Source organism: Hoplias malabaricus, chromosome X2 (genome assembly GCF_029633855.1).
Source record: "Hoplias malabaricus isolate fHopMal1 chromosome X2, fHopMal1.hap1, whole genome shotgun sequence".
In the NCBI taxonomy this organism is placed as follows: Eukaryota; Metazoa; Chordata; class Actinopteri; order Characiformes; family Erythrinidae; genus Hoplias; species Hoplias malabaricus.
This window is the reverse complement of record NC_089819.1, coordinates 21,916,014-21,944,001: the sequence shown is the minus strand read 5'-3', so window position 1 is coordinate 21,944,001 and position 27,988 is coordinate 21,916,014. Positions and strand designations below refer to the sequence as shown.

At 41.5% G+C, this 27,988-nt stretch overlaps 1 protein-coding gene across 7 annotated transcripts in view; it reads right to left on the bottom strand.

Annotated features, from left to right (window-relative positions):
• Positions 1 to 502: 502 nt before the first annotated feature.
• Positions 503 to 27,988, bottom strand: part of LOC136676354 (doublesex- and mab-3-related transcription factor 1-like) — a 28,822-nt gene continuing 1,336 nt past the window's right edge. The window contains exons 2-7 of one of the 7 annotated variants that reach the window (XR_010796282.1): positions 24,243 to 24,420; positions 20,205 to 20,365; positions 14,749 to 14,920; positions 11,857 to 11,897; positions 2,275 to 2,527; positions 1,926 to 2,028 (exon numbers count right to left, since the gene is read on the bottom strand). Coding sequence is in view for 3 of the 7 variants with exons in the window: in XM_066653299.1 (XP_066509396.1) it covers positions 1,883 to 2,028; positions 14,749 to 14,920; positions 20,205 to 20,365; positions 24,243 to 24,420 (657 nt within the window). In the remaining 4 variants the exon portion in view is untranslated. Of the gene's footprint in view, positions 2,029 to 2,274; positions 2,528 to 11,856; positions 11,898 to 14,748; positions 14,921 to 20,204; positions 20,366 to 24,242; positions 24,421 to 27,988 lie in introns of all 7 variants that reach the window. The other 6 variants (XR_010796283.1, XR_010796285.1, XR_010796284.1 and 3 more) reach the window with 6 other exon arrangements.

Below are 27,988 nucleotides of genomic sequence, written 5' to 3'. Positions count from 1 at the left end.
AAGTCAATCTTCTGTAAAATCCAATTAAGTCATTATCTGACTGATTGTATCTTTAATTGAAAACAGAAGTGACAGTAAATTTCTGTGATATATCAGGATCAATCGATACTGCCAGGCCATCCGCTCCACAGCCGTGATTTATAATGTCAAAGCCGCATAGGTAACTCCACATTCTTCTCACTAAAACCACTGGGGGATGAAATTAAGAGTAAGTGCGTTTAATAAAAAAGAAAAAGAAAAAAACACACGCAAGACGGTGAAGTTATTGATTACAGCAGATGGGGCTGGGAATCCTACAAATGTTTTCAGAAGGCGCAGGGCGAAGAAAATACAAGTAATTTTCATTTTGGGTTTTATGTGGTGCACTGTACACACACGCGGTGTGAAAATCAGTCATCAATAACCGCTCTGTCTTCCCCTGAAACACAAAGCCACATAAACGCCCCAGACCTGCAAATTAGCTTTCTGCTGTTTTATTATTGAGACATAACAATAACCAATGCGTTCGTAACATGCCATTCAGAGTGAACCTCCATAACACTCACAGTCCTCCCATGAACAAAGCGCAGTGGTTAAAGCTACACAACTGTGTTGAATTGTACTTAACTGCCGTTATTCATAAGAAAAACTTTAATGCAAATTTTAAAACAAAATAATTCGTAAAACAACAATAAGGCACTCACTCATTGTTTTCATTATTAACACATAAAGGTACAGTTAGTACAACAAAACAACAGAAAATGGTCAAATACAGTGCAGAAGTAAAAATAAACAACAAAAAGAACACTATTTATACCTTCACAATAGTCCCCTCTGGAAATCTCATGATGCACACGTAGGAAATCTCTTGCAAAGTTGAAAGTACAGAATACGTTTGTGCACATTTTCTAAGTGTGATGATGTAGATCTATTAAGTTGGCATATAATATGCTACTGTCCAGTCATAGCTAGCCACTATAGCGGTTAATGGCTAACTGTTTTGCAAAGACTATTAAGGGCAACTCTAAGATACTGGAGGAAAAACAGACAAAAGTAGTCCTAAGCTCCAGAACCTTTCTCAAGGAGGTAGACATTGATGCAAATCATCCTGAGTTAAATGATGCCCTTTGTGTGGTGGCCATAAATAAACAATGCATAGCCTGGAGAGAGATTGAAGCATAATTCATTAGTATCCCTTCCTCACTTCCTGCATACTAACCCACACCCGCTTCCCTGCTCTCTGAAGGAATCTACAGCATGTGATGAAAAGGGATGAGCAGAACTGCTCTCCTGGCTGAAATTGTCACTGGGTTAACCCCATGTAATGAAGCATTCACCTCCTGGAAAAGTTAAAAAGAAGATAATTGGATTAAAACTAATCCAAACTGGTTATTGTTTCAGGAAAAGCATTAAAGCTGTTGCAAATGTTCATACGAACTATTAGTATTAGATATGAATGCAGTTATAAAAATGTGTTGGCCTCTAATACTGATGTGCTGTTTCTCACACTTTTGCACTGATAAAAAAAAAATAATAGATGAATGTCTATCAACAGTCAGCTCATAAGGGTTTTGTTTTAACTATTTAACTTGTGTCTTGTGATTTGAGACTAAGAAAACAAAGCAAAAAAGAACAGAAATTATAAAGCATTATAATTTTTTTTAAAATAAAGTATTAAAATTATACAAGATTATAAAACATTCCATCAAACTTTTCAAACTGCGGTGACAACATAATCAAAGGAATCAAATAGAAACAAATGACAGTAAGAACTTCCAGAAGCATCAAATTTTAAACTCGATGCCTGCAACTTGTTTTAGCTTGTAACACTAACCACTGAAGAAAAAATAATAAGGAAGTAACCCCAGAGGTTCAGGTCTAGAGCGGCTGGTTCTCAGAGGCTTTACTTGGCAGCGCCCTCTATTATGGAATCCACGGTAAATTCTCCAGAGTCAGAGTTGGCCTCACACTCGGGTTTGTTCTCCATGTTCAGAGGGTTGATGGACATGCAGGACAGCCCGGAGTCATGAGCTCCGTCAGTGGAGAAGGCTGCAAACCAGACAGGATCGGGTCAACAGTTTAGCCCTATTCATCTTTACATCTGAAAATCTAACTTAATACTGTACTGAAAAATGTAATATTATTATCCAACGTTCCAAAATCAATGTGGCTGAGTTACCCCCTTTAAATCATCATATCACCGTACATGACAGATATATACACCCACTGTATCTGTAGTTTAAACTTGAAATGTGAGAAATGTGCTGGAGAAAACAATTCCATTACAGCTTTTACCTGTCAATAAGCAGGCAACCTGTTATCTTCTTGTAATTATAATGCTGTCAGCACTCAACGTTACAACAAAGTAGTCAAAGTGCAGTCACACATGAATCACTGAGGCTCCTGAGCTAAAGCACTGAAGCTGGGAGCCAATGTCTGCTGAGCACACACACAACAAACAGGCCAAGAACAAAAACTGCTGGGTAAGCAATGTGTCGATTTGGCTTAGTTTTCTGCAGAGCTGGATAATGTATAAGAGTAGAGTCGACTGTAAACAGATGGATATTATTGTTAGCAGATAAAAATATTGTTTTTACTTATATAAGATAATTAGAAATGTTCACCCTGTATTCAACAGAAATCAATAGAAATGCCTCTATGTGACTTCAAAAGAGCTTTAGTGACATTAATTTGCATTGAAATTCAGAAGAGGGTGGCACGGTGACGCAGCAGGTAGTGTCGCAGTCACAGAGCTCCAGGGACCTGGAGGTTGTGGGTTCGTTTCCTGCTCCAGGTGCCTGTCTGTGAGCAGTTGGTGTGTTCTCCCCGTGTCCGCGTGGGTTTCCTCCGGGTGCTCCGGTTTCCTCCCACAGTCCAAAAACACATGTTGGTAGGTGGATTGGCAACTGTGTGAGTGAATGTGTGACTGCGTGTGTTGCCCTGTGAAGGACTGGCGCCCCCTCCAGAGTGTATTCCCGCCTTGCGCCCAATGATTCCAGGTAGGCTCTGGACCCACCACGACCCTGAACTGGATAAGCACTTACAGATAATGAATGAATGGAATTTAGAAGGACGCAATAAAACCTTTTATTCCAAAAATAATAAATATGCATTTTATATTCCATAAAAAACACTGAACAATGCCAAATTAGAAAAATTGTGCTAATACAAGGAAAAGAAAAATAATTTTATGACAGTGATGTTAAGATGTCAAGTGTATATTTAATAAGCAGAAATTAATTAAATTAATATATATATATATATGATGATGTTAAATAGAAACACTTACAGCAGAGACTATCATAATACGGTAAATTACAATAAGCCAAGGATCACAGATTGTGCACTGAGCCAGGTCACTGTTATTCTCCTCTGAGTGTGAATATAAAACTGACATTATGGTGTCTTGGTTCTATCAAATTTACAAGCAAAGGAGGAGGCGCAAGGGGGTGGTGGTGTTGGGGGTTACACAAACCAACTCAAATCCATCCCTGACCTTCATAACCCACACCAAGCAATATAGGGTTCATCTCCATGCCACTTTTTTTCCACTCTCCTCCTCCCTCTCCTCAGCTCTCCGCTCTGGCGTGGAGGTAATTAAGGGGCGCTGGCGGGAAAAAAGGAGTCATTTTTCTCCTCATTAACTTTCTGATTGGTTTCGGGCTTCGGGACTGGGCAAGCTGCCTGCAGTTTGTCACCCGTCCCAAACTGGCCAATCGTTAATACTAATGTTTGTGTAGCTAAACTGCGCAGACGCTCTTTGAACAGCAATAACGCACAGTGAGGGAAGGAGGGGTGGCGTGGAATTAGCTGTGCCTGTGTTAATTCTGAGGGAGTTCATCAGGGGGAAATCTATGGTGTAATTAAAAGGAAAGCTCTTGCGGGTGACTGGACAGGGTCGTTTGGAGGGACTGTAAATTACACGCCGGCCCGTGGACATGTTCTGTGTCACAGCTTCGTTGCCTTTGATTATTGCTGTATTACCATTTAATACAGATTAATGTTGGAGCCTAGCAAATACTTTAAAATGCTTTCAATAGGCTCTTAAATGATATGGTACTACACAATAATATAAAGACCTGTCTGTACCACATTATGTGTAATATCAAAAACATTCAGTGTAATATCTACACCATCTGTAAACAACTTTAAAGGCCATTTCCAACAAGTCAGAGCTCTCTAGGCTGGAACTGACTAAAACAGTGTTTTTGGAAACTAACAGCTGTTGGAATAAGGCTTTATGGATGTTTATGCAGGTGTCAGTTGTCATGAAGGACTTATGTAGCTGTCATGTAGCCTTCCAAAATAATGACCTAGAGTACCACGTTAGCGCTGAAATCACAAGACAACCACATGGACCCTTCCAGGATTTCATATTCGATACGCAAACCTTAAAATACATAGCTACAATTAGTACTAATATGTTTTCTAAGAGTATTTCAAGCCGAACATTGGCAGGTCCTCAGAATTGCCCAATGATGTAAAATCCAGCACACATCCGTCAAGTGTAAAACAGTACTGAAACAAGAGAGGATTTACCTTTCTGTTTGCTGAGAAAGAGCTTATTCTCTCCTCTGAACTTTTGCCCTCTTCACCTCTGTTCTACTGACTATCTTATATTTCCAAACTATTAAACTGTCTTTGTGTGGTTTAACAATGGGAAGCTTTTTTTAAAAGTCCACAAAAAAGGGGCGGGGAAAGGCTGAAAGAAGCTCAATCATTTCTGGCAGTCAGAACAAAAAGTGAACAAAAGCCCAGATGTGAGAGAAGATGGTAATTTAGGCCTGATCTATTGTGGATAAGGCTTTTCTTCTGGGGCTCATATACTACCTGCACAGGGCCATGAGGGTGCGTTATGCCTCCTCTTAGATAAACACACATACACACACTCTTGTGTACACTTACACACATGTAGATATGCATGTTTCAGAGAGACAAACCTTTAATGAAAGCGTTACACTGATCAGCCAAAACTAATTTACTAATTTAGCCTCCTTGTTTCTACACTCACCGTGCATTTTATTACCTACACTTACCAAACAGGAGCACTTTGTAGTTACATAAGTAATCCATCTGTTACTCTGAATACTTTACTAACACCTTCTCACCCTGGTCTTCAATGGTCATGACCTCCAGAAGACCACCATAGACCAGGTATTATTGGGATGGTGGGTTATTCTCAGTTCTGCAAAGACACACTGATATGGTGGAGGTGTGACATCATACGTATAAGTGCCGCTGGAGTATTTAACCCCCGCAGAGTCACTGCAGGACTATCAATAGTCCACCAACAAAAAAATACTCAGCCAAAAGCTTCCTGTGTCCACTGATGGAGGACTAGAGGAAGACCAACGCAAACTGTGCAGCAGCAGATGACTGTCTCTGATTTTACATCTACTTGATGAATCAATGGTGTTAAAATGTGGGTAGTATGTGGACACTGTTTAAAAACTCCAGTAGCAGTTTCTGATCCATTTGAACCAGGGCAACAGACACTAACACACCACCACCACAATGTCAGTGTGATTGTGTGAGAATGAGATCCACCACCCAAATCATACCTGCTCTGTGGTGGTCCTGATCATTGAAAAAATAGGGTGAAAAGAGGCTAACAACGTATTCTGAGCAAAAAACTACTGCTCATACAATATTTCCTCTAGATTGCTAACGGTATTAATACTAGATGTTGTCTATGAGACTGTTAGAAATCAAGATTCATTCATTCATTATCTGTAACAGCTTATCCAATTCAGGGTCGCAGTGGGTCCAGAGCCTACCTGGAATCATTGGGCGCAAGGAGGATATACACCCTGGAGGGGGCGCCAGTCCTTCACAGGGAAACACACACACACACATTTACTCACACACTCACACCTCTGGACACTTTTGAGTCACCAATCCACCTACCAACGTGTGTTTTTGGACTGTGGGAGGAAACCAGAGCACCCGGAGGAAACCCACGCGGACACAGAGAGAACACACCAACTCCTCACAGAGAGTCACCCGGAGGAAACCCACGCGGACACAGAGAGAACACACCAACTCCTCACAGACAGTCACCCGGAGGAAACCTACGTGGACACAGGGAGAACACACCAACTCCTCACAGACAATCACCCGGAGGAAACCCACGAGGACACCGGGAGAACACACCAACTCCTCTCAGACAGGATCTGTTTTACAATTGCCAAACTAACTCAGGTCAAAAGTATTGGATAATATCTGTTGACCAGATACTTCTATATAATTTCCAAAATCCAAATCTATTTTCAGTTTTTTTAAAAAGCATACCTTAACAAACTAAAATCTCATAAAAAAGCATGATTTTACTTATGATTTTTGTTCATGTTTCCACTAAAGCGATGGAGAAAGATTAAAAAACAAAATAAATGACTGAAGGCAATGCAGCAAGAGATGGAGTCCTCTCATGGAATGACATGCGCATCTCTCTCTCAATCATTAGAGCTGTGGCAGGACTTAATGGCGCAGAAAACACAGTCAAACAGCAAGAGGAGGGGGGCTGGGGTGCAGCACCTTAAACATATGCTGACTCCTCAGAGTTAGAGGCGGCTGCCGCCATTTCTGCAGGAGACAGATGCAGCTGCTGGAGTGGAGCTCTCACTCAAGTCAGAATGGGACTGGGCTTTAAAGCTTACAGTATACAGGAATATTGAGTACATTGTATTTAAATGGTGGCATACTTCTAAACTGAAACAGCAGCACACATTTTTATGCTTAATTTAAAATAAGTAACACAGCCTGAACTGAAATGACAGAGCCATTAGAATAGAATAGAAACACGGAAACAAAAGTGAGTGGTAACGCCACTGGCTCCCATTTGAGAGCCCTGGGCAACCAGTCTGTGCTACACCTCTAAGAGTCCTTGGGCAAGACTCCTAACACTGCATTGGCCGATCTGTAATACCTGGATAAGAGCTTTTTTTGTGAGACTAATAACTACAAGTACTACAATTTTCACATCCTGTGCTATATAAAATCCATAAGTAGCTAAGTATTAACCCTATCATCAGGAGATCATAAACAGATACCTGGTGAAGCCAATGCAACACTTGGCCAGGAGTCCAAGACAGCCCTCACTGTCTGATTCAGCATAGACATTTAGTAAGGTCCTCCACTACCTATACAAACTCCAAGGCTGCTTCTACCTGTAGTTTTAAATCAAAACTCTATTGTTTATAACTTGTTTGACCAGAGTAGGGTGGGTCCCTCTTGTGAGTCTTGGTTGCTCCCAAGGTTTCTTCCTCCAGCTGCACGGGGAGTGTTTCCATGCCACTGTGGCCTTTGCCTTGCTCACCTGGGAATATTAATTTCGATTTCTGTTTTAAATCTCAATGTCTCTAAAGCTGCTTTGTGATCTCATCAGGTTGTAAAAAGTGTAAAATTGTACAAATAAATTAGACTTGACTTGATTGTCTCTGATGGGTGTAGAAATCAGGCACATTAATAGTCAGTGTGCAGTCCTTCGACAGTATTCCACCACCAAAACATCAGGTCAGGTGTTAAGTGGTTAGTTCTGGATCTCACAAGCCACTTCAACTTATTTTGAAAGATGCTGGATTGAGCTCCATCACTGCAGAGAAACTCCACAGCTGAACATCTCCACCTGGATTTGGAATTACACTGGACAGCATCATGTCCATTCACTGGGGTCAATTAATATTTAGTTAAAAAACGAATAGTAACTTGGGTGGCATGGTGGTGCAGCAGGTAGGTGTCGCAGTCACACAGCTCCAGGGACCTGGAGGTTGTGGGTTCGATTCCCGCTCCGGGTGACTGTCTGTGAGGAGTTGGTGTGTTTACATTTACATATTTGGCAGACGCTTTTATCCAAAGCGACTTACAAAAGAGGATCTAACATTCGAACTACAGCACAAATTATACAAAATACCTTACATTAAGTGCAATATGCCAAGAAGTAATAAGTGCATTAAAGAAAGACATTCAGTGCAAAAGATACTCTCGGAGAAGCTGGGTGTAGGTGTGTGTGTGTTGCCCTGTGAAGGACTGGCGCCCCCTCCAGGGTGTATTCCCGCCTTGCGCCCAATGATTCCAGGTAGGCTCTGGACCCACCGCGACCCTGAACTGGATAAGCGCTTACAGATAATGAATGATTAATAGTAACTTGAGCTAAATTCAACAAATTTGAACAAAGTATTAATTGCAATTTACACAATTTTGGCTGAACAAAATTAGCTGGGAAATGTTGAATAGAATTTATTCATATTTTATCAGTAACATCAAAGATCCAAAAAATGTAATAGATTTTACTCATTGGGAGGTCTTTATTTTTGATCATCATACACTTCCGCCCAACGCATTTTGAAACTCGTGAACACCAGCATTATTGGGTTCTGAACGTCCTCGGACTTCCCAAAGTGAACAGCTTTTAAATTATTAATAGGGAAAGAACAATTTTTATCTAAAATTGTGTATTTTGTTTGAGGCGCTCTTAAATGTGGGACACGCATTTTTTAAAGTGGATTGGTGAGTTTGAGGGGGAACAACGACAGTTGTTTGTATGTGGATGAAGTTTAACTTGTCCGTAAGGTTTTAATTTAGTTAATTTATTCAATGAATGTTACCTAAAATTCGGAAAATTAGAATCTACTCATCTACAGTGCTGTATTTATGTCTATACATCTCCACAATGTCATAAAAAACTGCTCATAATGTGTAAGAGTAAACAGCTTCAGACAAAATAATAAAAAATACAACAAAAATCTGTGATTTGTAGAAAAAAATTTAAATCCTCTCTTGGTAAAGTCCACATCACGCAGTAAATTAAAGTGTATTATGTCACTGCTGTCTGATCAAGATCTCATATATTCAAAAGCAAAAAGGTATAGATCAGATATAGAACAGAGTAAACCATTTTGGTCAAAGTATGTTAATATAATCCATGTTAATTTTCAGTTTTAATTAACTTTTGGTTTTGTGCATTTGTTCTAAAATTATGTAATTTTTCGAAAAGAAAAATAAACAAACACGGAGACACAAGTTTTCATTTCCAACAGTGGCAGTATACTTATTATTCATGGCACAACACAATCCCGTTCTATTAACAGCTGAACTTCCATCATTAACTTTTCCTGGACAACATTAGGACAGCAACCTTCAGTCCCTGTTGTTGGACCATTAGAAACCGCTATGCACAGCCAGCAGTGTCTGGCAGAAGGCATCATGCAAGGGTCAGAGGCTAATTAAACACAGAAGCACCTCTAGCCCCGCATTGTTAACCAATCTGTCCCCAGCCGGAGAGTGTCAGTGAGAAAATTGACAGGCCCTCCTCCAAGTTAAATCACTGGCACTGTTACGCTGCTTCACCGGCCCCCACAAAATGACCTGTCCATCTCTGGACTCCCGCTTTGATTCGTCGAAACATTATGGATATACTATAATGACCTGAGACGTGTGATCGATGATTTCAAAGATTTTTTGTCGGTCTGTTTAAACAGGAGAAAATAATTGCGAGTGTGTAATAAAAGATGCAGAAATAAAAACACCATTGTGGGCTGCAGCCCCAAGGGGAATATAAATGTCTCAATATATTCAGCTGAGACTTTTAATGGCAGAATGGTGAAGTGAGAGTTGAGGGGAACCTTGGAGGACAGGCCTTTTATAGCCACATACATAGCCTTTTAGATACATAATGTTTTAATTGATAAATCTGCAATGCTTTCATAATAAACAAGAAGCTGTCTTTCTGGAGTCTGCAGTTCTAACACGGGGTGCTTGTGCCGACAGTTGTGGTTGAGTATCATTTAATATATAAATCCGCATAAGAATGTTACTGCAACGCAATGGCAGCTGGAACTAAGCCATTAAACGAGTTAATTAAATATTAAGATATATCATTTATTGAGAAAGTGATGGCTGAATGTGAGATCTGCATGCACTTACTGCATCACTCAGCAGTGGCAAAATTATACAAGATGAGGGCTATTATTCATTCCAGCTTTAGGAATTAAAAGATCTGTAAGATAAAAATTTGTTCACTCATATCAAAACAGCTTCCCAAACCCCCCCTATCAGTCTCTATCTGATCTAAAGCACTCCTTTTAATGGTGTCTGGCTTGTCTATCCCTGTGACTCAGCTTGTCTGTGTGCCGGACAGTGGCAAAAGCAAGAGAAGAGCATAAAGCAGCGCTCCGCACCCATTTAATCTCCTAAGAGCCTTAGGCAAGTCTTAATGGAGATGTTGTACAAGACATTACAACTGTGCTTGAGGCTGCAGCAGGCAATTACACTGGTATTTAACCAATCCATAGAGAGAGAAAAGACAGAGCATTTAGCATCAGCAGCATAGTGGGGAAGACAGCATGAAATGGAGGAGTCGCTAAGTGTGTTTTCAGCTGGTTAGAATCCAGCCATGGATATCGCCTCTAGGCCACTAATTCATTCTGAGATTTAGTAGTAGAAAGCTTTGTTTTGTGTTTCGTCAGTTTAGGTGCTCACCTCTCGGAGTCCATGTCGTATTGACTAAAATGCTAAATGCAGCTGTGATAAGATCAATATCCACATCTCTGAAGCACTGCTCCTCATAACTATAGGTTATTCAAAAGTCAACATTATACTTGAAAAGCAATTTCATAAAACAACATGTCAGCATGACGGCAAATGGACTGGTGTCATATGCTTGTCTATTGATTCTGGAGGAGGAAAAGTGTTAGAGATATTTCAGACAGATCTTTATTTTGTCCCATTTAAGTGATTTCAGAAAGAAGAAAAATCCTTTAACATATTAATACAACGAACACGACCTCGTGAGTGGAGGTTATCGCAGAGGAGTTGAACGCCCGCTCTATTGGGGAGACGTCAACGAAAACGGATTAGTGATGATGAGAAAAGCTCAAAAGCTTTTCTGTTACATGAGACATTACACCCCTTCCTGTTGAATTTTTATCACTTTATTGTTCTTATTTTGTTGTTCCTCTCTGTTAATCCCACAGTGGAGGAGAGTGAATGGGGCCTTTGAATATTCTTGTAGGACTTTAATTTCCAGAAGACTGTGTCAAGTGTGCCGTTTCTGATTTAAATTCTCAAGTGTACATCTAGACAAAGAGTGTCCAAAGGAATATGATGGAGCTTCACAGAGATAACTGCTCATAACACAGGCTTAAAACTGAAATATTAATCTGAAATAATTGCTATGAATTATTCAGCAATGACTAAACTAATGCTACATTTGTGTTGATAGGAATGTGAATTAATGGGTTAAATGGCTGTCAAAGATACTACTCCAATGTATATCATAATACAGATATTTAGAGCTGGGATATAAAAAAAAAACAAAGCTCGTGGTATAATATGATTTAAACAACATTCATGTAACATTGGTTCTGTACTAGACATTCATTCATTCATTCATTCATTATCTGTAACCCTTATCCAGTTCAGGGTCACGGTGGGTCAAGAGCCTACCTGGAATCATTGGGCGCAAGCCGGGAATACACCCTGCAGGGGGCGCCAGTCCTTCACAGGGCAACACACACACATACACACTCCTACGGACACTTTTGAGTCGCCAATCCACCTACCAGCGTGTTTTTGGACTGTGGGAGGACACCGGAGCACCCGGAGGAAACCCACGCGGACACAGGGAGAACACACCAACTCCTCACAGACAGTCACCTGGAGGAAACCCACGCAGACACAGGGAGAGCACACCACACTCCTCACAGACAGTCACCAGGAGCAGGAATCGAACCCACAACCTCCAAATCCCTGGAGCTGTGTGACTGCGACACTACCTGCTGCTCCATCATGCCGCCTCTGTACTAGACAGAACTAGCTAATATGAAACATGGGTTAGTTTTATGTGGATAACAAAGGGCACTGAGGGAATATGAATCATACCTGGAAATCATCTTGTGGTTTTAAAACAGCAGGGCAGCATACTGAAGGAATACACAACAGTGAGATCAATACATATCTTCTGTTGGGGTGAGATTGCCACTTCATTACTGAATCACAACAAAGTCTGACACTGACAGTTCCATCCATACCATTGGCATCGGCACTTCAGAAGGATAAATGACAGAGACTTACTTACTGTTATCCTTCCACTTACAAAAACTGACTCTTTACTGTAGAAAGCTTCAAAAGTAAACTTGGTCCGCCCTACACAAGACAACTAACTTTGAACACTTTCAGCAATATACCGCGACAACAACAACGGGGAAAAAAATCAAGCGTGAAAGAAAATGGTAAAACCTGGAGCTGTCTCGTATAACACTAAAATTCCTACATAACTCACGGTGGGCACATCATCTCTGGCGATTGCAGGCGGTCGGCTCCTGCAAGTGTATGGAGAGTGGGTGTGAGGGTGGGGGCGAGGCGGACCCGGCCGTGTGATGGAGTGCAGTGTCACTTGCGGCCTAGGCGATTTATGGCAGAGCGCTGCTGACGAGCTCGCGGCAGTAAAGCGCGCACAGGGGCGTATTTCACAGCGAGCTGCCTTTTATGAAGAACACTTGGACGCCCCAGCAGGGCCGCCGCTCGTGACGGATGGAGAAAGACGCATGACAAGCTTCATCATTGTTTGTAAATCTTAACTGTTCCCGCTCACTAACCCCAGAGGCAATTTTCCAGAGACGGTGGTGGAAGGGGCCCGCTCAGAAAGGACAGCGTGGCACTCCTGAAGGTTATTTGGGCTCGTATTTGGCCAACTGATTACCCACCAGCACAAGGGGGAAATAAATACACTGCACACCATGCTGGAGTACAGGAGGCACAGCCGCTATATGGGCCACTCCGAGGCCTTCACAGAGAAAGACATATGTCCATGAGCGCATTACATCATTCTCTACATCTTCAGGATCAAGGATCAAACTTTGCCTTCAATATCCATGCATGACTTCTAATCACCTATAAATCATAACATATAAAGTTTGAAAAACACTGATTAGGACATACTTTTGCACATTTGTTCCTGGCAAATACCACAACTCAATGAACTCAGATCAAAACTATATATGCATTATGTACACATCAAAGACACATGAACGTGGACTGATATTTCAATAAGGTGATATCTAGGTTCATCTCAGCATTTGTTGACATGACAGGATATTGAGTGAGATTTGATTGAGCATGCAGACCATGTAGAATTACAGAGAATGGCAGGCTAAAGCTGGCTCATATGAAAATTACATTAGTCAAAAATGGAGAAATAAATGGATGCATTACGTTAAAAAAGATGGCAAAATTATACAAACGATACAAAAAAAAATTTTGGGAAAGTTACAAAATGCAAAAAAAGTTGATCTGTAAATTCACTTTCACCAGTATTTTTTTTATTTGAAAATGGACCATGATCGATTTTATACTGTAATTTGGAAAAGGAGGAGCATGAGTTTCAGGGAAGTCCATGGTTATTTCAGCATGATGAAGCCAGACACCGTGAATGTTACAACACAGGTCTCACAAGGTCTGCACAGTTTTTAAATTGAACCACTGAATCATCAGGTACAAATTTCTGAACGATCAGACAGAAATCTCTTTTGATGTTAGCTGTAAATAATTTAAAAACTTGCTTTTTGCTTTTTTTTAATTTAGAATATTCTAAGTATTACTGAAACATCTAATGGTTAAAAAGATCATGTTTAATGAAATCCTTACAAAAAAAAGGTTAATACGTTTATATGCTCTCTATTATTGTTCCTAAAGGTGTGGACATGTATATAGTAATTCTGGAAAACGGGTCCAAATGTGTTGCCTAATAAGGGATGGTCGTACTGTCTGTTCTAATGATGATGACAGAGAGATTGGGAGATGTGGACATGCCACACTGGAACGGGAGGTGACAGATAACAGAAATCTCTGCAGTCATGCCAAAAAGGTCAAGGTCATTAATTCTCCTTCATAACAAAAGCTAAAACGATTAGCACTGCCTCAGTAGAAGAAAGTAGTTTTCTATGTGAAAGTCTTAACATCTTTGTTAATTCTGTGGAGTTCTATATATGTAATTGTTGTGTTGTTATGATATTAAATTACCTGCTGGACGCAAGATGCCGGAAACATCAGACTGGCATTTCCCTAGTAACTGGGAAGTTAGTATCAGTGTTTTTGGACCACCCAGATTTTATTGCTTTTGTGTTGTAATGGAGCATGGGACCCCCTGGAGTGAGAGTGGGGGTGAGAGACACCCTTATGTTTGGGCCACTGGAAAGCAGCATGTAAAATTCATTAAGATCTAGAGCAGGTGAAGGGCTTTGGGGTATGGGGGAAAGGTGGGTCTTCTTAAACAACCAGAGCATGCCAGCGTTCTATCAACGTCACTTAGAATATGTCCATTTACGGGTTTTTATTCTGGGTGGTTTAGAACCGACTATTACCCAGAAGTTAAAGCGACGATGTTCTAATATGAAGCTATTACTAAATATTATTCAGGTTTATTTAAGAGCATATCCACTGATTTAAAAACCAGTTTATGATTTCTGAAATTCTGCATGTACTTGTACATGTGGCTGCTATCTCTTTAAATCTGAAGGTCTAGGACAAATGGCCATAATAAAAGTTTTACTTTTGAATTTATGCATTTGTGAGAATTTTATGGCGCCCTTGACTTGCAGAGAGAACCTCCCTCGGATGTACTTGTGCACACTGTTGATAAACTCTGGATAAAACTTTATGGGCCTGAGAGTGGTGTGTGCATACGTTTATGTGTGTGTGTGTATGTGTGGTGCATGTGTGTGTGTGTGTGTGTGTGTGTGTGTGTGTGAGAGAGAAAGTAGGGAGAGCACTGACCTGCAGCTTTGGGCTCCTGGCAGATGTTGTTCTCTTCGAGGGTGAAAACTGGGGGCACACAGGCAGCAGTGCCCAGGCCCTGGCTGAGGTAGGACGCTGCAGAGTAGTAGTGCATGCGATACTGCTGGGACACATTATGGCTGGACACAAGGCTATCTCCACTGGGCATCTGCTTTCAAAGCATAATATGATTCACATACAATTAAAATTAAAGTCCTTTCCTAGTTGGAAATCCAAGCTAATACTGTAAGAAATATAAAAGAACAAATGTGGGGTAATTCCTTTTCTTTCTTGTAATAACATTAACCATTAACGTAATATAATACAAATAACAAATCTGATAGATTTTTGCAACAAGCTTAGTTCTCGTACTTGTACGTTGTTCGTGTCTCATCATGAAATGTTTTAAAACAAAAAATGAAGATAAGATTCACAGCCCTTACAAGTCTTGCTTGACTTCTCAGGCCAGATTTTTTTTTCTCTCAAAATAAACTGCAACACACATCTCTGGTAAATTTCCTTCTTTGTGAGAACTTGCTTGTTTTAAAAGAAGCTGTCTACTCAGCAGCACGGGGGGCTTTAGGGGATTTTCAATTTCACTTTTATGGAATTTGATTTCTGTCAGCCCATAATATGTCACCATTTATTGTCCACCCCATCAATTTCAGACAGCTTTATAAACTGTTATTTAAGCTACGCTGGCTTCTTGTATTACCTATGACAAATACAACAGAAATTGAACTGTATTTTTCTGAGCGTGCTCCAGTGACACTTGCATGAAACCAGAACGAGACAAAACATGGCAAGCATCTGAAATATGCCACAAAAAAACAGAACCAATCAATTCCTCTGCATGTGTTAAACTAAAGTTAAAATTGGGAATTGCTTTGAAGCATTTTACATTTCAATTTACACAATAAAATCAAAAATTGGTCCAATCTTATATAATAGATATATCCACCTAACTGTGGAAATACAGCTGCTGTGTTGAAAGTTTATGCCTGACTTTCCCTTTTGTGGTGTAGCATGGGTGCAGTGCTACTGTTGGTGAGAAAGCTCCAGTGCGGCCTCATTAATAAAGACTGGCTGAGCTCCCTTACCTCCCTCAGAGGCTCTTATCTGGCACCATCGGCTGTCTGGGCTCTCTATGCCACCCTCATATTATCATTCTCCACCTGCAGTGCAGCGCAGCCCCACTCTCTCACGGTGGGAGAGGGTGGGAGATGGACACAGATAAAGACTAACCAGAGAGCATCTCCTCTATTCTTTTACTTTTTTCCCAAGTGGAGGGCGAATGTATGGAAACCTGGATCAACCTCAAAAACCTCACCTCGCAGAAGCAAGAAAGTGTAGTTCAAAACACAAACATATAAAAATATAGATGAGATGTTAAGCAAAATTTCAAATTTACAAAATTTGTGAAAGGGGACAAGCTCAGAAACCAGTGCTAAGTAACAGCATGTTTTATAAGACAAACCTGCATTTCAATTTGTAATTAGAAGTCACCTTTAAATATTGTAGTTTTCTAAATATTTGCACTTTTTTTAAAGATTGTAGCTTACCAAACCACCAAAATTAACATAAACCATTCACAAAACTTTTTCTACAACGGCACACAATGTGTGGACCCTGACAATCACCACCTATTTCATTTGTGAGTCTTTGTCTTGTAGTTTGTCCATAACAATTCTATATCTGTAGGTTGCATGAACAGTAACTGAGAACCGCTCTTGAGTTCCATTAGGAAAAGAGCTGAGATTACCTTCAAATTCTTTTAATGACAACAGAATGCCCTTATTCCAAAATTAAAAACTCATTAAATATTTACAATAAACAGCCACAATAAACAAATAAAAAAAATAACAACTCTTACTGATGGACAGATGTGGCCTAATGGATAGAAGAGTGGGCTTGGGACCAGAATGTCACTGGTTTGATCCCCACGACTGACAAGAAAATTTGGAGCAGTTGGAGTGAACGACCACAAACAAAATGCTCTTGTTGCAAGGCACCTTAAACCCAACTGTGTGTGTGTGTGTGTTGACTGGTCCTAGTGCATTTGTGTGTGTGTGTGTTGACTGGTCCTAGTGCATTTGTGTGTGTGTGTGTGTGTTTACTGGTCCTAGTGCATTTGTGTGTGTGTGCTTACTGGTCCTAGTGCATTTGTGTGTGTGTGTGCTTACTGGTCCTAGTGCATTTGTGTGTGTGTGTGCTTACTGGTCCTAGTGCATTTGTGTGTGTGTGTTGACTGGTCCTAGTGCATTTGTGTGTGTGTGCTTACTGGTCCTAGTGCATTTGTGTGTGTGTGCTTACTGGTCCTAGTGCATTTGTGTGTGTGTGCTTACTGGTCCTAGTGCATTTGTGTGTGTGTGCTTACTGGTCCTAGTGCATTTGTGTGTGTGTGTGTGCTTACTGGTCCTAGTGCATTTGTGTGTGTGTGTGTGTGTGTGTGCTTACTGGTCCTAGTGCATTTGTGTGTGTGTGTGTGTGTGTGCTTACTGGTCCTAGTGCATTTGTGTGTGTGTGTGTGTGTGTGTGTGTGTGTTCTTACTGGTCCTAGTGCATTTGTGTGTGTGTGTGTGTGTGTGTGTGTGTTCTTACTGGTCCTAGTGCATTTGTGTGTGTGTGTGTGTGTGTGCTTACTGGTCCTAGTGCATTTGTGTGTGTGTGTGTGTGTGTGTGCTTACTGGTCCTAGTGCATTTGTGTGTGTGTGTGTGTGTGTGTGCTTACTGGTCCTAGTGCATTTGTGTGTGTGTGTGTGTGTGTGTGTGTGTTTGCTTACTGGTCCTAGTGCATTTGTGTGTGTTTACTGGTTCTAGTGCATTTGTGTGTGTGTGTGTGTGTGTGTGTGTGTGCGCGCGTGCTTACTGGTCCTAGTGCATTTGTGTGTGTGTGTGTGTGTGTGTGTGTGCTTACTGGTCCTAGTGCATTTGTGTGTGTGTGTGTGCTTACTGGTCCTAGTGCATTTGTGTGTGTGTGTTCACTGCCCCAGATGAGTTAAATGTTGACACATTTGTACAAGGTAAAACAAGAAATGAGTGCAAGTAAACTTTTCAGACACACAATTAAATAATAAATATACAACTTAAATAATAATATAAGTGTTTGTAGGTGTTAATCTAACACTACATTCCCTCAGGCAAGACCAGCTCTTCACCTAACAAACATGTCCTATGTCTAGGTTGGCTTTGTTTGCAACAGAACGCTCAGGAAATCACCTTGAATTCATTCATCCTGCAGATAGCCCCATTACGCATAATAAGTTCCGCATTACAGTACCTTTCTCTCTACGGAAGGGGTCTGAAACACTATAGCAATATCATTAACCTTTGCTATATTAAACTCCATAAAGTAGTGTGACGAAGGCAGTGACCCTGGAGCAAGATGTCACCATCAGGCCCCCTGCTGCACAAACATGCTAAAATATGGCCCCATCAATGGCTTGCATGGACATAACTCTCAGAGGCAAGTCCCTGGAGAAATATAGATTTAATTTATTTCACACTCGAGTAGCTCACATTCGATACAATTGGGACACTTTGTAACATAAATCAGAGTGAATATACAAGGGTAACTTCATATTAAAACCATATTATGTGATGGTGCGGAGGCTGGGTCATATATCAGCGGGTAGGGGGCTGATTAATGCGGATAAATAAAAGTGTTGCCTTAAGTTGATCGGATATCAAAGTTGAAGGGGCCATGACTTTGAGGATGCCCTCAATTTCATGCCGTCCGATTCAATGTGTGTAAATGGAGATCTTCAGACTTATGCAATATAATGGAAGGCAAGCCTTAACTAGACATTAGCAGAGTGGGGGCAATTGAACCTTCCACTTTTAGACGCTGTGGAACAAAACACTTCATTCACAGGGCTGAAAACCTCTTATTATTGCTCAATGAGAAAAGGCAACATTTCAATAAATTAGCCCTTGACCACAGGTCTCTGCAGATCAACATTTCATCGTCGCAATCCTAGAGGTACCCTTACATTAAAAGCTTACATTAAAATGGCCTCGTCAGTGGTTCTAGACATGCTTTCTGGAGGATCCTTGGTGTTTTCTATGCTCTAATGTGCCTCATCAAGTGTGTGTAAAACAGTTATATGTAAAACCCATAATGTACAGATAGGAACAGTCCAGAGTTATGCCTGGGACTATCTTTGGTTGCAGCTATAATTAGTAAGCCCAGGTACTGATGCTGGATGATTAGTCCTGTACCACTCAAACGGCATGCCAATGCATCCCAAAGGTCTTAGATGGTGCTCCATCACTCCACAGCATGTGGTTCCACTGCTCCACAGTCCAGTTTTGGGAGACATAACACACGGTTCTGGCCACAGTGACTTTACTCTCAGCGTTTCTCTGAAGATTATACAAGTCGTGTGTGCGCCGTTGCACAACTCTGTCAGCAGTGGGTGCATTTTAACCAATCATTCATTAGAAGAGGTTCTGACAAGACCTCAGGGCATGTGTATTCTTTTCTCTGCCTGCGTTGCCTGCCATGTACTCCATGATCACACTAAATTTGGCCAAAAATATAATTGTCCAACTCCGAATGCACTACAGCACTTCCACTGAAATCATTGATGTGCTCAGCGATGGAGGGAGACCAATTCTCTGCTGTGGAAATAGCATGGATAAGGGTTAGAGAACTCCCAGTGGCAGCATTAGTTGCAGTTCCGGCTGGGGGGAGTGGGGAAATGTAAACAACATGTTAGAGGGGCAAATCTGCATGAAGACTGCACACCCGCCACGCTGTGCTCACCCAGTGGCTTGGAACGAGGGGAAGCTCACCATAGCCTGCCACCTTAAAACAGCCAGCCGGGTCCACTGACAGAAACCCCTATCAACACGGCTTCCAGCCCAGCTAATCACCTCATTACTGCGCACTCCTGCACTACACAGGCCATGGCGTGGGCGAGAAGGGAGAGGGGTGTATATGGTGGTGTTCTTCATGGGTGTTGGGTTAATATGGAATAATACTTCCTGTTTGAGAGGGTTTGGAACACTGCTAACACAAGAAGTCACCACAACAGTGCATCTTGGGAGTCCTACCGTCTAAAAGACACTATATACAGTCATTATTTCCATAACGAATACAACAATAAAACATAGAAAAACAATAAAAGACAAATGGCTTGTCACATAAATTAGATCCAGAAAAATGCATATTATATCAAGCATGAAATTGTCATAAATTAATGTTTATCATCTAAGTTTTGGGCCCGTACAAATTCTGCAGATCTTTTTGTTAGTTTTTATAGATCATTGTATGTCTGCATCTTTAACTACACTGAAACTGTCATGAAAACTTAGACCTAGTAATTGGAGAAATGTTAGTCCTAAAATCCACAAACAAAACCCCTTAACAAAAAAATGTCTTGGCTAATCTAGTGGAAGACTGTGTGTTTATATTTCTATTATATTTGAGTAGTCTTTGTGTATGTAGTCACCTGGTACTGCTGGTAATTGTAGAGGTTGCTGTAGTAGGCTGGGTACCGGGATGACTGGTAAAAGTTGTAGTATGAGGAGGAGTCCACCACCAGGTCAGTGGAGCTCTCAGAGTGCCCCCTGCTGGTGAAGGTGGGACTCGGTGACAGTGAGGTGCGAGTGCCTGAAATAACACTTTGTACAGTTACAAACCACCTTAATCTTCCTCACACATAATTCATTCAAAGCCAGTTGAGTCCCTTTTTTCTAAAGACACACTCTATTGTCTGAACTATATTGGCTTTCCCCAAAGTTCTACTGGTCTTACGTAGTTGTTAGAGCTACTAGTTCTGTGCTTTTACTCACATTGTTTTGGAAAGTTATTAGTATTTTTACTTGAATCAACTTTTACTTGATTTTACCCAAGTCACAATCCTTTTCCCGAGTATAAGGTTCAGGCTTCTCTACCCACTTCTGGAGATAAACTACAATGCACAACTGTGTTGTTTTTAGCACCATCTGCTGGTGACACAACGTATGTTTTAATGGTTGGCAGGCAGATGTGACAACGCTAACAGAAGAGTTACTGTTTCATTGTGGATGTCGTTTATTCCAACACGTGCAACAGCAGAATATGGTATCCATGACTGCACTCTTACAATACACGATTTTCTTATTAAAAATCACATGCCTGAGGTTTAAGATGTTTAGTAACCCTACACTAGGGTGACCATATCTGAGTTTTCAAAAAAAAGAGGACACATGGGGCAAATTTAATACATAAACCGATCCTCGTTAACAAGATAAAAAAAATGCCTTTTTGGACAGATTCCTTTCCATTCAACATTTGGCCCTAGGCAAAAATAATTAACATTTTTGTCATTTCTTGACAGTTTATTATCGATAAGACCTGTTATTTTTCTGTTCATACCAAATTTCAAACCTGAAGTCCTGTATTAAAGCGACTTGTTTGCACCAGAAAACTCATGATCATGACAGAAACTGACGAGTTCAACTTTTAACTGTTTTTTAAATGTTACTAAGAGCAAGCGCCACACTTTAACAAGCAGAAGTAATACAGACTTGATAAATGATCCATAAGACTATTGACGTGCAGACTGACCAATTAAATGTCTACAGAGAAGGTTATCGACCAATAACGGTAGCTCTACAGTCAGACCGTCCAATCAGAAGATGTTAGGCTACTTCGCCACGCCCCCTTCTCACTCAAGCGAACCAATCAGAGTAGGTGAGGGCGGGACTAGTTTGTGAACGAAACTTCTAGAAGTTCTATGCAAGCTCTAGAAAAACAAAATCCCGGACATTTTTTAAGTCTGAAAAAGAGGACATGTCCGGGTAAAAGAGGACGTCTGGTCACCCTATTTAAACAGAAAAACCGCGCAGATGTAACTTGATTAAGTCGTCAGAAAATCAGTAACGGTCAGGTGTGTCCGTATATTTGTGTCGTTATAGGGACAGACGTGACGACTTTCAGTTTTTTTATACAATATAGAGCAGAAAGTGAAAGGCTTGTGTGACATAGAAACTCTTCCAACTACAAAGAAGAGACTGATAATTTACCTTAACAACTTTCAACACATTTCTGTTCGAGGCTCCAGTAAAACGCGGAGCTCGGCTGAAAGGAATGTAAGCACAAGCAAGTGCGCGCGGCGAAGTGTGTCCCATTTCTGCTCTGAGCTCCGCCCCCTTGAACACTCCCTGCGCGCCCATTTCGCTCCCTTTTGTTCTAAAAGAACGTCATCATACGTCATCGAAGTACACGCTTCAATAAAGGTATTAGGGCTTTTTGTAAGATTTGGGACAGAGGGAATACGGTAGACGGCAAAATCCCGGACAGTTTTGGAATCCCGCCCGGACGCATTTTTTTAGGTCCCGAAAAGAGGACGTCTGGTCACCCAACCCTACACAGGAATATTCTCTTGGTCTAATCCATCTTTATCAAGACAGGGCTTGTTATAGTGTCAATTTCATACAAATACATCACATTTCTAAATGGAAATAATTTGTTAAATATTTAATTATTAAAGCTTTATTAAAGTGGACTCTAATTATTAAAGTGGACTCTAACTCTAATTATTAAAGTGGACTCTAACTCTAATTATTAAAGTGGACTCTAACTCTAATTATTAAAGTGGACTCTAACTCTAATTATTAAAGTGGACTCTAACTCTAATTATTAAAGTGGACTCTAACTCTAATTATTAAAGTGGACTCTAACTCTAATTATTAAAGTGGACTCTAAGCTTCAAAAAAGCTGCATTAATAGATTTTGTGGTGCATAGTGTGGCCCAAAGGTAATTTCTGTATTAGCTTCTCACTTAATACAACAATTATTACAATTTTACAAAATGCAGAGACAGAAGTTCCTCACGTGCAGGAATCGGAACCACTGATCTGGAGAAATATCTCTGTGATGGATTCCACCATCTCCACCATGTTGGCCTCTTACATTACCACTAACGAGCCAAAAACAGGTGCGTTGTTCATAAGGAACAACAACTTTCAGGGGGCTCTAAGCCAATCTGTTTGTCTTTCTTCTATGTTCCTTATTTCTTCCTTCTCTTGATGTGCAAGCTGACTGGAATGTGCCATCTTCTCTATGAATGTGCCATCTTTTCCTGTAAATGTGCCCAACAGACGTCAGTAATGCAACCTTGACCGGGCTGATATTACACTCCTAGCTTAGTCCTATCAGAGGAGCGAGAACAGCCTGTTTCTTTCCCACTCTCTTTGAGCCACCAACTCTGGCCAAAATAGCCATCAAAAGGATGGTCCAGCTTGGCAAGGCACAATCACTAACGCTACAGATAGGTGTAGTGACAGAATGTAATGAAAAGATACCCTGCTACCCGCCCAGCTTCCCAAAAATAAGGAGTCCACTTCACTGGCTGTGTTGTGTTCCATAGTCACGGTCCTCAGTGTTCTCCTACTCCCACCATTTCTCAAGCGTCACTGAAGGTTTAAAGGTCATTACAGGCTTATCTCTCATTTCTATGATGATATGACAAAAATAACCTGAAACAGACAGCCTTTTGTTTAACACTACAGTTGAAGAGATGAAGATGAAGAGATTCATTCATTCATTCATTCATTATCTGTAACCGCTTATCCAATTCAGGGTCGCGTAGGGTCCAGAGCCTACCTGGAATCATTGGGCGCAAGGCGGGAATACACCCTGGAGGGGGCGCCAGTCCTTTACAGGGCAACACAGACACACACACATTCACTCACACACACACACCTATGGACACTTTTGAGTCGCCAATCCACCTACCAACATGTGATTTTGGACTGTGGGAGGAAACCCACGCAGACACAGAGAGAACACACCACACTCCTCACAGACAGTCACCCGGAGGAAACCCACGCGGACATAGGGAGAACACACCAACTCCTCACAGACAGTCACCCGGAGGAAACCCACACAGACACAGAGAGAACACACCACACTCCTCACAGACAGTCACCCGGAGGAAACCCACGCGGACATAGGGAGAACACACCAACTCCTCACAGACAGTCACCCGGAGGAAACCCACGCGGACATAGGGAGAACACACCAACTCCTCACAGACAGTCACCTGGAGGAAACCCACACAGACACAGAGAGAACACACCACACTCCTCACAGACAGTCACCCGGAGGAAACCCACGCGGACATAGGGAGAACACACCAACTCCTCACAGACAGTCACCCGGAGGAAACCCACGCGGACATAGGGAGAACACACCAACTCCTCACAGACAGTCACCCCGGAGGAAACCCACGCGGACATAGGGAGAACACACCAACTCCTCACAGAGTCACCCGGAGCGGAAGATGAAGAGATGTTTTATGAAATTTATTTCCAGAATCCAGTCAAATATTAAAGAATATTTATAATTACATGATTTCCCCCCCCTAATCTTATTATAATTAGTCAGACTTTCCCATTTCACACTTAAGAGACCCAGATATGATTCATATTTTATTCTGTCCCAGTTTCCTACGCTGTCTGGGTTACAAACAACTAATATATATCTAAAAATCTTGGCTCACCTGAAGCAGTCGGGGAGGAGGAAGAGCCAGGACTGTTGGACAGTGGAGATCTAGTTCCCACTGGAAACACGTAATCGTTATCTGGCTCATTTTTCACCACAAAGTCAGAACTGGGCAAGTTCACTGGAGTGCAGATGCCCATCTCCTCTTCCTGAGCCTGCTGACGACGCAGAGCCACCTAAACACAAACGATGCAATACATTAGAAAAAATCTATTACATACAAAAACTAATGTGATATACACTAAGGGCGGCACAATGGCGCAGCAGGTTAGCTCCAGGGACCTGGAGGTTGTGGGTTTGAGTCCTGCTCCGGGTGACTGTCTGTGAGGAGTGTGGTGTGTTCTCCCTGTGTCTGCGTGGGTTTCCTCCGGGTGACTGTCTGTGAGAAGTGTGGTGTGTTCTCCCTGTGTATGCGTGGGTTTCCTCCGGGTGATTGTCTGTGAGGAGTGTGGTGTGTTCTCCCCGTGTACGCGTGGGTTTCCTCCGGGTGACTCTCTGTGAGGAATGTGGTGTGTTCTCCCCGTGTCTACGTGGGTTTCCTCCGGGTGACTGTCTGTGAGGAATGTGGTGTGTTCTCCCTGTGTCTGCGTGGGTTTCCTCCGGGTGACTGTGAGGAATGTAGTGTGTTCTCCCTGTGTCTGCGTGGGTTTCCTCCGGGTGACTGTGAGGAATGTGGTGTGTTCTCCCTGTGTCTGCGTGGGTTTCCTCCGGGTGACTGTGAGGAATGTGGTGTGTTCTCCCTGTGAGTTTCCTCTGAGTGCTCCAGTTTACTCCCATGGTCCCAAAACACACGTTGATAGGTGGATTGGCGACTCAAAAGTGTCCATAGGTAGTGAATGTGTGTGAGCGTGTCTTGCCCTGTGAGGGACTGGCACCCCCTCTGGGGTGTGTTCCCACCTTGCCCTCAGGCTCTGCACCCACCACGACCCTGAATTAGATAAACGGTTACAGACAATAAATAATATATAATTATATATAATAATAATGATGAATAATATAAAATAATATAATTTTCATGGTGCCAGGATGGACAGAGCAAGTCCTACTGGTTGTTGTGATGTAGTATGTACATCATGCCTGTAAATTATCTCTTTGCTAAGGGTTGAATGCTAGATTGCTAGTTGCTTGAGACATCCCGCATACAGAAAAATCAGTTGACATGCAGAATAGGACAAGTAAACACTAAAATGGTCAATTGAGTGCTCATGGTTCCACATATAAACACTGCTTCATAAAAGTAAAGTTACTTTTCTCATTTCCCAGCTTTGTTGATTTTCCTTGTGGTGTCAAATTAGCAGATAGCTTTGGTTTAACTCTTCAGCATTATAGACACAAAATGTAGATCTATTTTTCAGCCTATATAAACTGTTATCACTCTTTATAAACCTTATAAATAAATATTTATAAATGGTTTATAATCTGTTAATTATTATTGATAAAGATTGTAAAATTCATTAATAATTATTTGTAACACACAGACAGAAAGGGCAACTAAAATGTTGTTTGCCTAATAGTAAAAGTGTCAGAAAACTTACTGGAAATAAAGGGAAAACCACATTAAAATTAATGTTTAAAAAGACACGGTTCATGGTTCAAGGTTAATCCATTAAACTTGGTTGTTAAATATTTAAATGTATTAACCAATATGTGATTAAGCAGGAGGGCGGCACTGTGGCGCCTCAGTCACACAGCTCCAGGGTTGTGGGTTTGAATCTCGCTCCGGGTGACTGTCTGTGAAGAGTTTTGTGTGTTCTCCCTGTGTCGGTGTGGGTTTCCTGTAGGTGCTCCGGTTTCCTCCCACCATGAGATTGGTGACTCAAAAGTGTCCGTAGGTGTGAGTGTGTGACTAAATGTGTGTGAGTGTGTCTCACACATTCCCCCCTCCAGGATGTGTTCCTGCCTTGCACCCATTGAATCCGGGTAGGCCCACCACGACCCTGGATAAGCGGTTACAGACAATGAATGAATGATTAAGCTCCAGGGTCCATGAGGAGTTTGGTGTGTTCTCCCAGTGTCCATGCTGGTTTCCTCCCACGGTCCAAAACCTACGATGATAGGTTGATTGGTTACTCAAAAGTGTCCATAGGAGTGATTCTGGGTACGCTCCGGCCCCACAGTGACCATGAACTTGATAAGTGGTTACAGACAATGAATGAATGAATGAATGTCAAGTTAAATAAAGACTCAAAGAAAACAGTACCCACCATGGGTTTAAAATAATCATGAAAATATACATGTAAATATTGTCAAAGTGAAGATAAAATACACTTCATCGCCCTACATTACTGCTACTGCCTTATAATAGAATTAATCTGAGCCTCAGGCTGCATGTCAAATTAATCTGTACTCCCTAGTTATACTGCACTCTGTAAATCAATATAAATATGGCTTCTGCACTCAATTACCTACGTGTTAGGCAATGCTAAAATACACCAGTTTACACAAACCGAATAAACCAGCTAACACAGACAGTAAAAACGTTAAATTAAACCAGTTAACAAAGCCTGTAGCATAACTAGGCTAAATTAAACAGTTTACATAGGCTATAACCAAGCTAAAATATACCATCCACACACAGGCTGTGACCTCACTAAAATAAACCAGTTAACACAGGCTGTAACCCAGCTAAAATAAACCAGTACAGGCCGTAACCCAGCTAAACTAAACCAGTTAACACAGGCCGTAACCCAGCTAAACTAAACCAGTTAACACAAGCCGTAACGCAGCTAAACTAAACCAGTTAACACAGGCCGTAACCCAGCTAAACTAAACCAGTTAACACAAGCCGTAACGCAGCTAAACTAAACCAGTTAACACAGGCCGTAACGCAGCTAAAATAAACCAGTTAACACAGGCCGTAACGCAGCTAAAATAAACCGGTTAACACAGGCCGTAACCCAGCTAAAATGAACCGGTTAACACAGGCCGTAACGTAGCTAAAATGAACCGGTTAACACAGGCCGTAACGCAGGTAAAATGAACCGGTTAACACAGGCCGTAACGCAGGTAAAATGAACCGGTTAACACAGGCCGTAACGCAGCTAAAATAAACCGGTTAACACAGGCCGTAACGCAGCTAAAATGAACCGGTTAACACAGGCCGTAACGCAGGTAAAATGAACCGGTTAACACAGGCCGTAACGCAGCTAAAATAAACCGGTTAACACAGGCCGTAACGCAGCTAAAATAAACCAGTTAACACAGGCCGTAACGCAGCTAAAATAAACCAGTTAACACAGGCCGTAACGCAGCTAAAATAAACCAGTTAACACAGGCCATAACGCAGCTAAAATAAACCAGTTAACACAGGCCATAACGCAGCTAAAATAAACCAGTTAACACAGGCCGTAACGCAGCTAAAATAAACCAGTTAACACAGGCCGTAACGCAGCTAAAATAAACCGGTTAACACAGGCCGTAACGCAGCTAAAATAAACCGGTTAACACAGGCCGTAACGCAGCTAAAATGAACCAGTTAACACAGGCCGTAACGCAGCTAAAATGAACCAGTTAACACAGGCCGTAACGCAGCTAAAATAAACCAGTTAACACAGGCCGTAACGCAGCTAAAATGAACCAGTTAACACAGGCCATAACGCAGCTAAAATGAACCAGTTAACACAGGCCGTAACGCAGCTAAAATGAACCAGTTAACACAGGCCGTAACGCAGCTAAAATAAACCAGTTAACACAGGCCGTAACGCAGCTAAAATGAACCAGTTAACACAGGCTGTAACCCAGCTA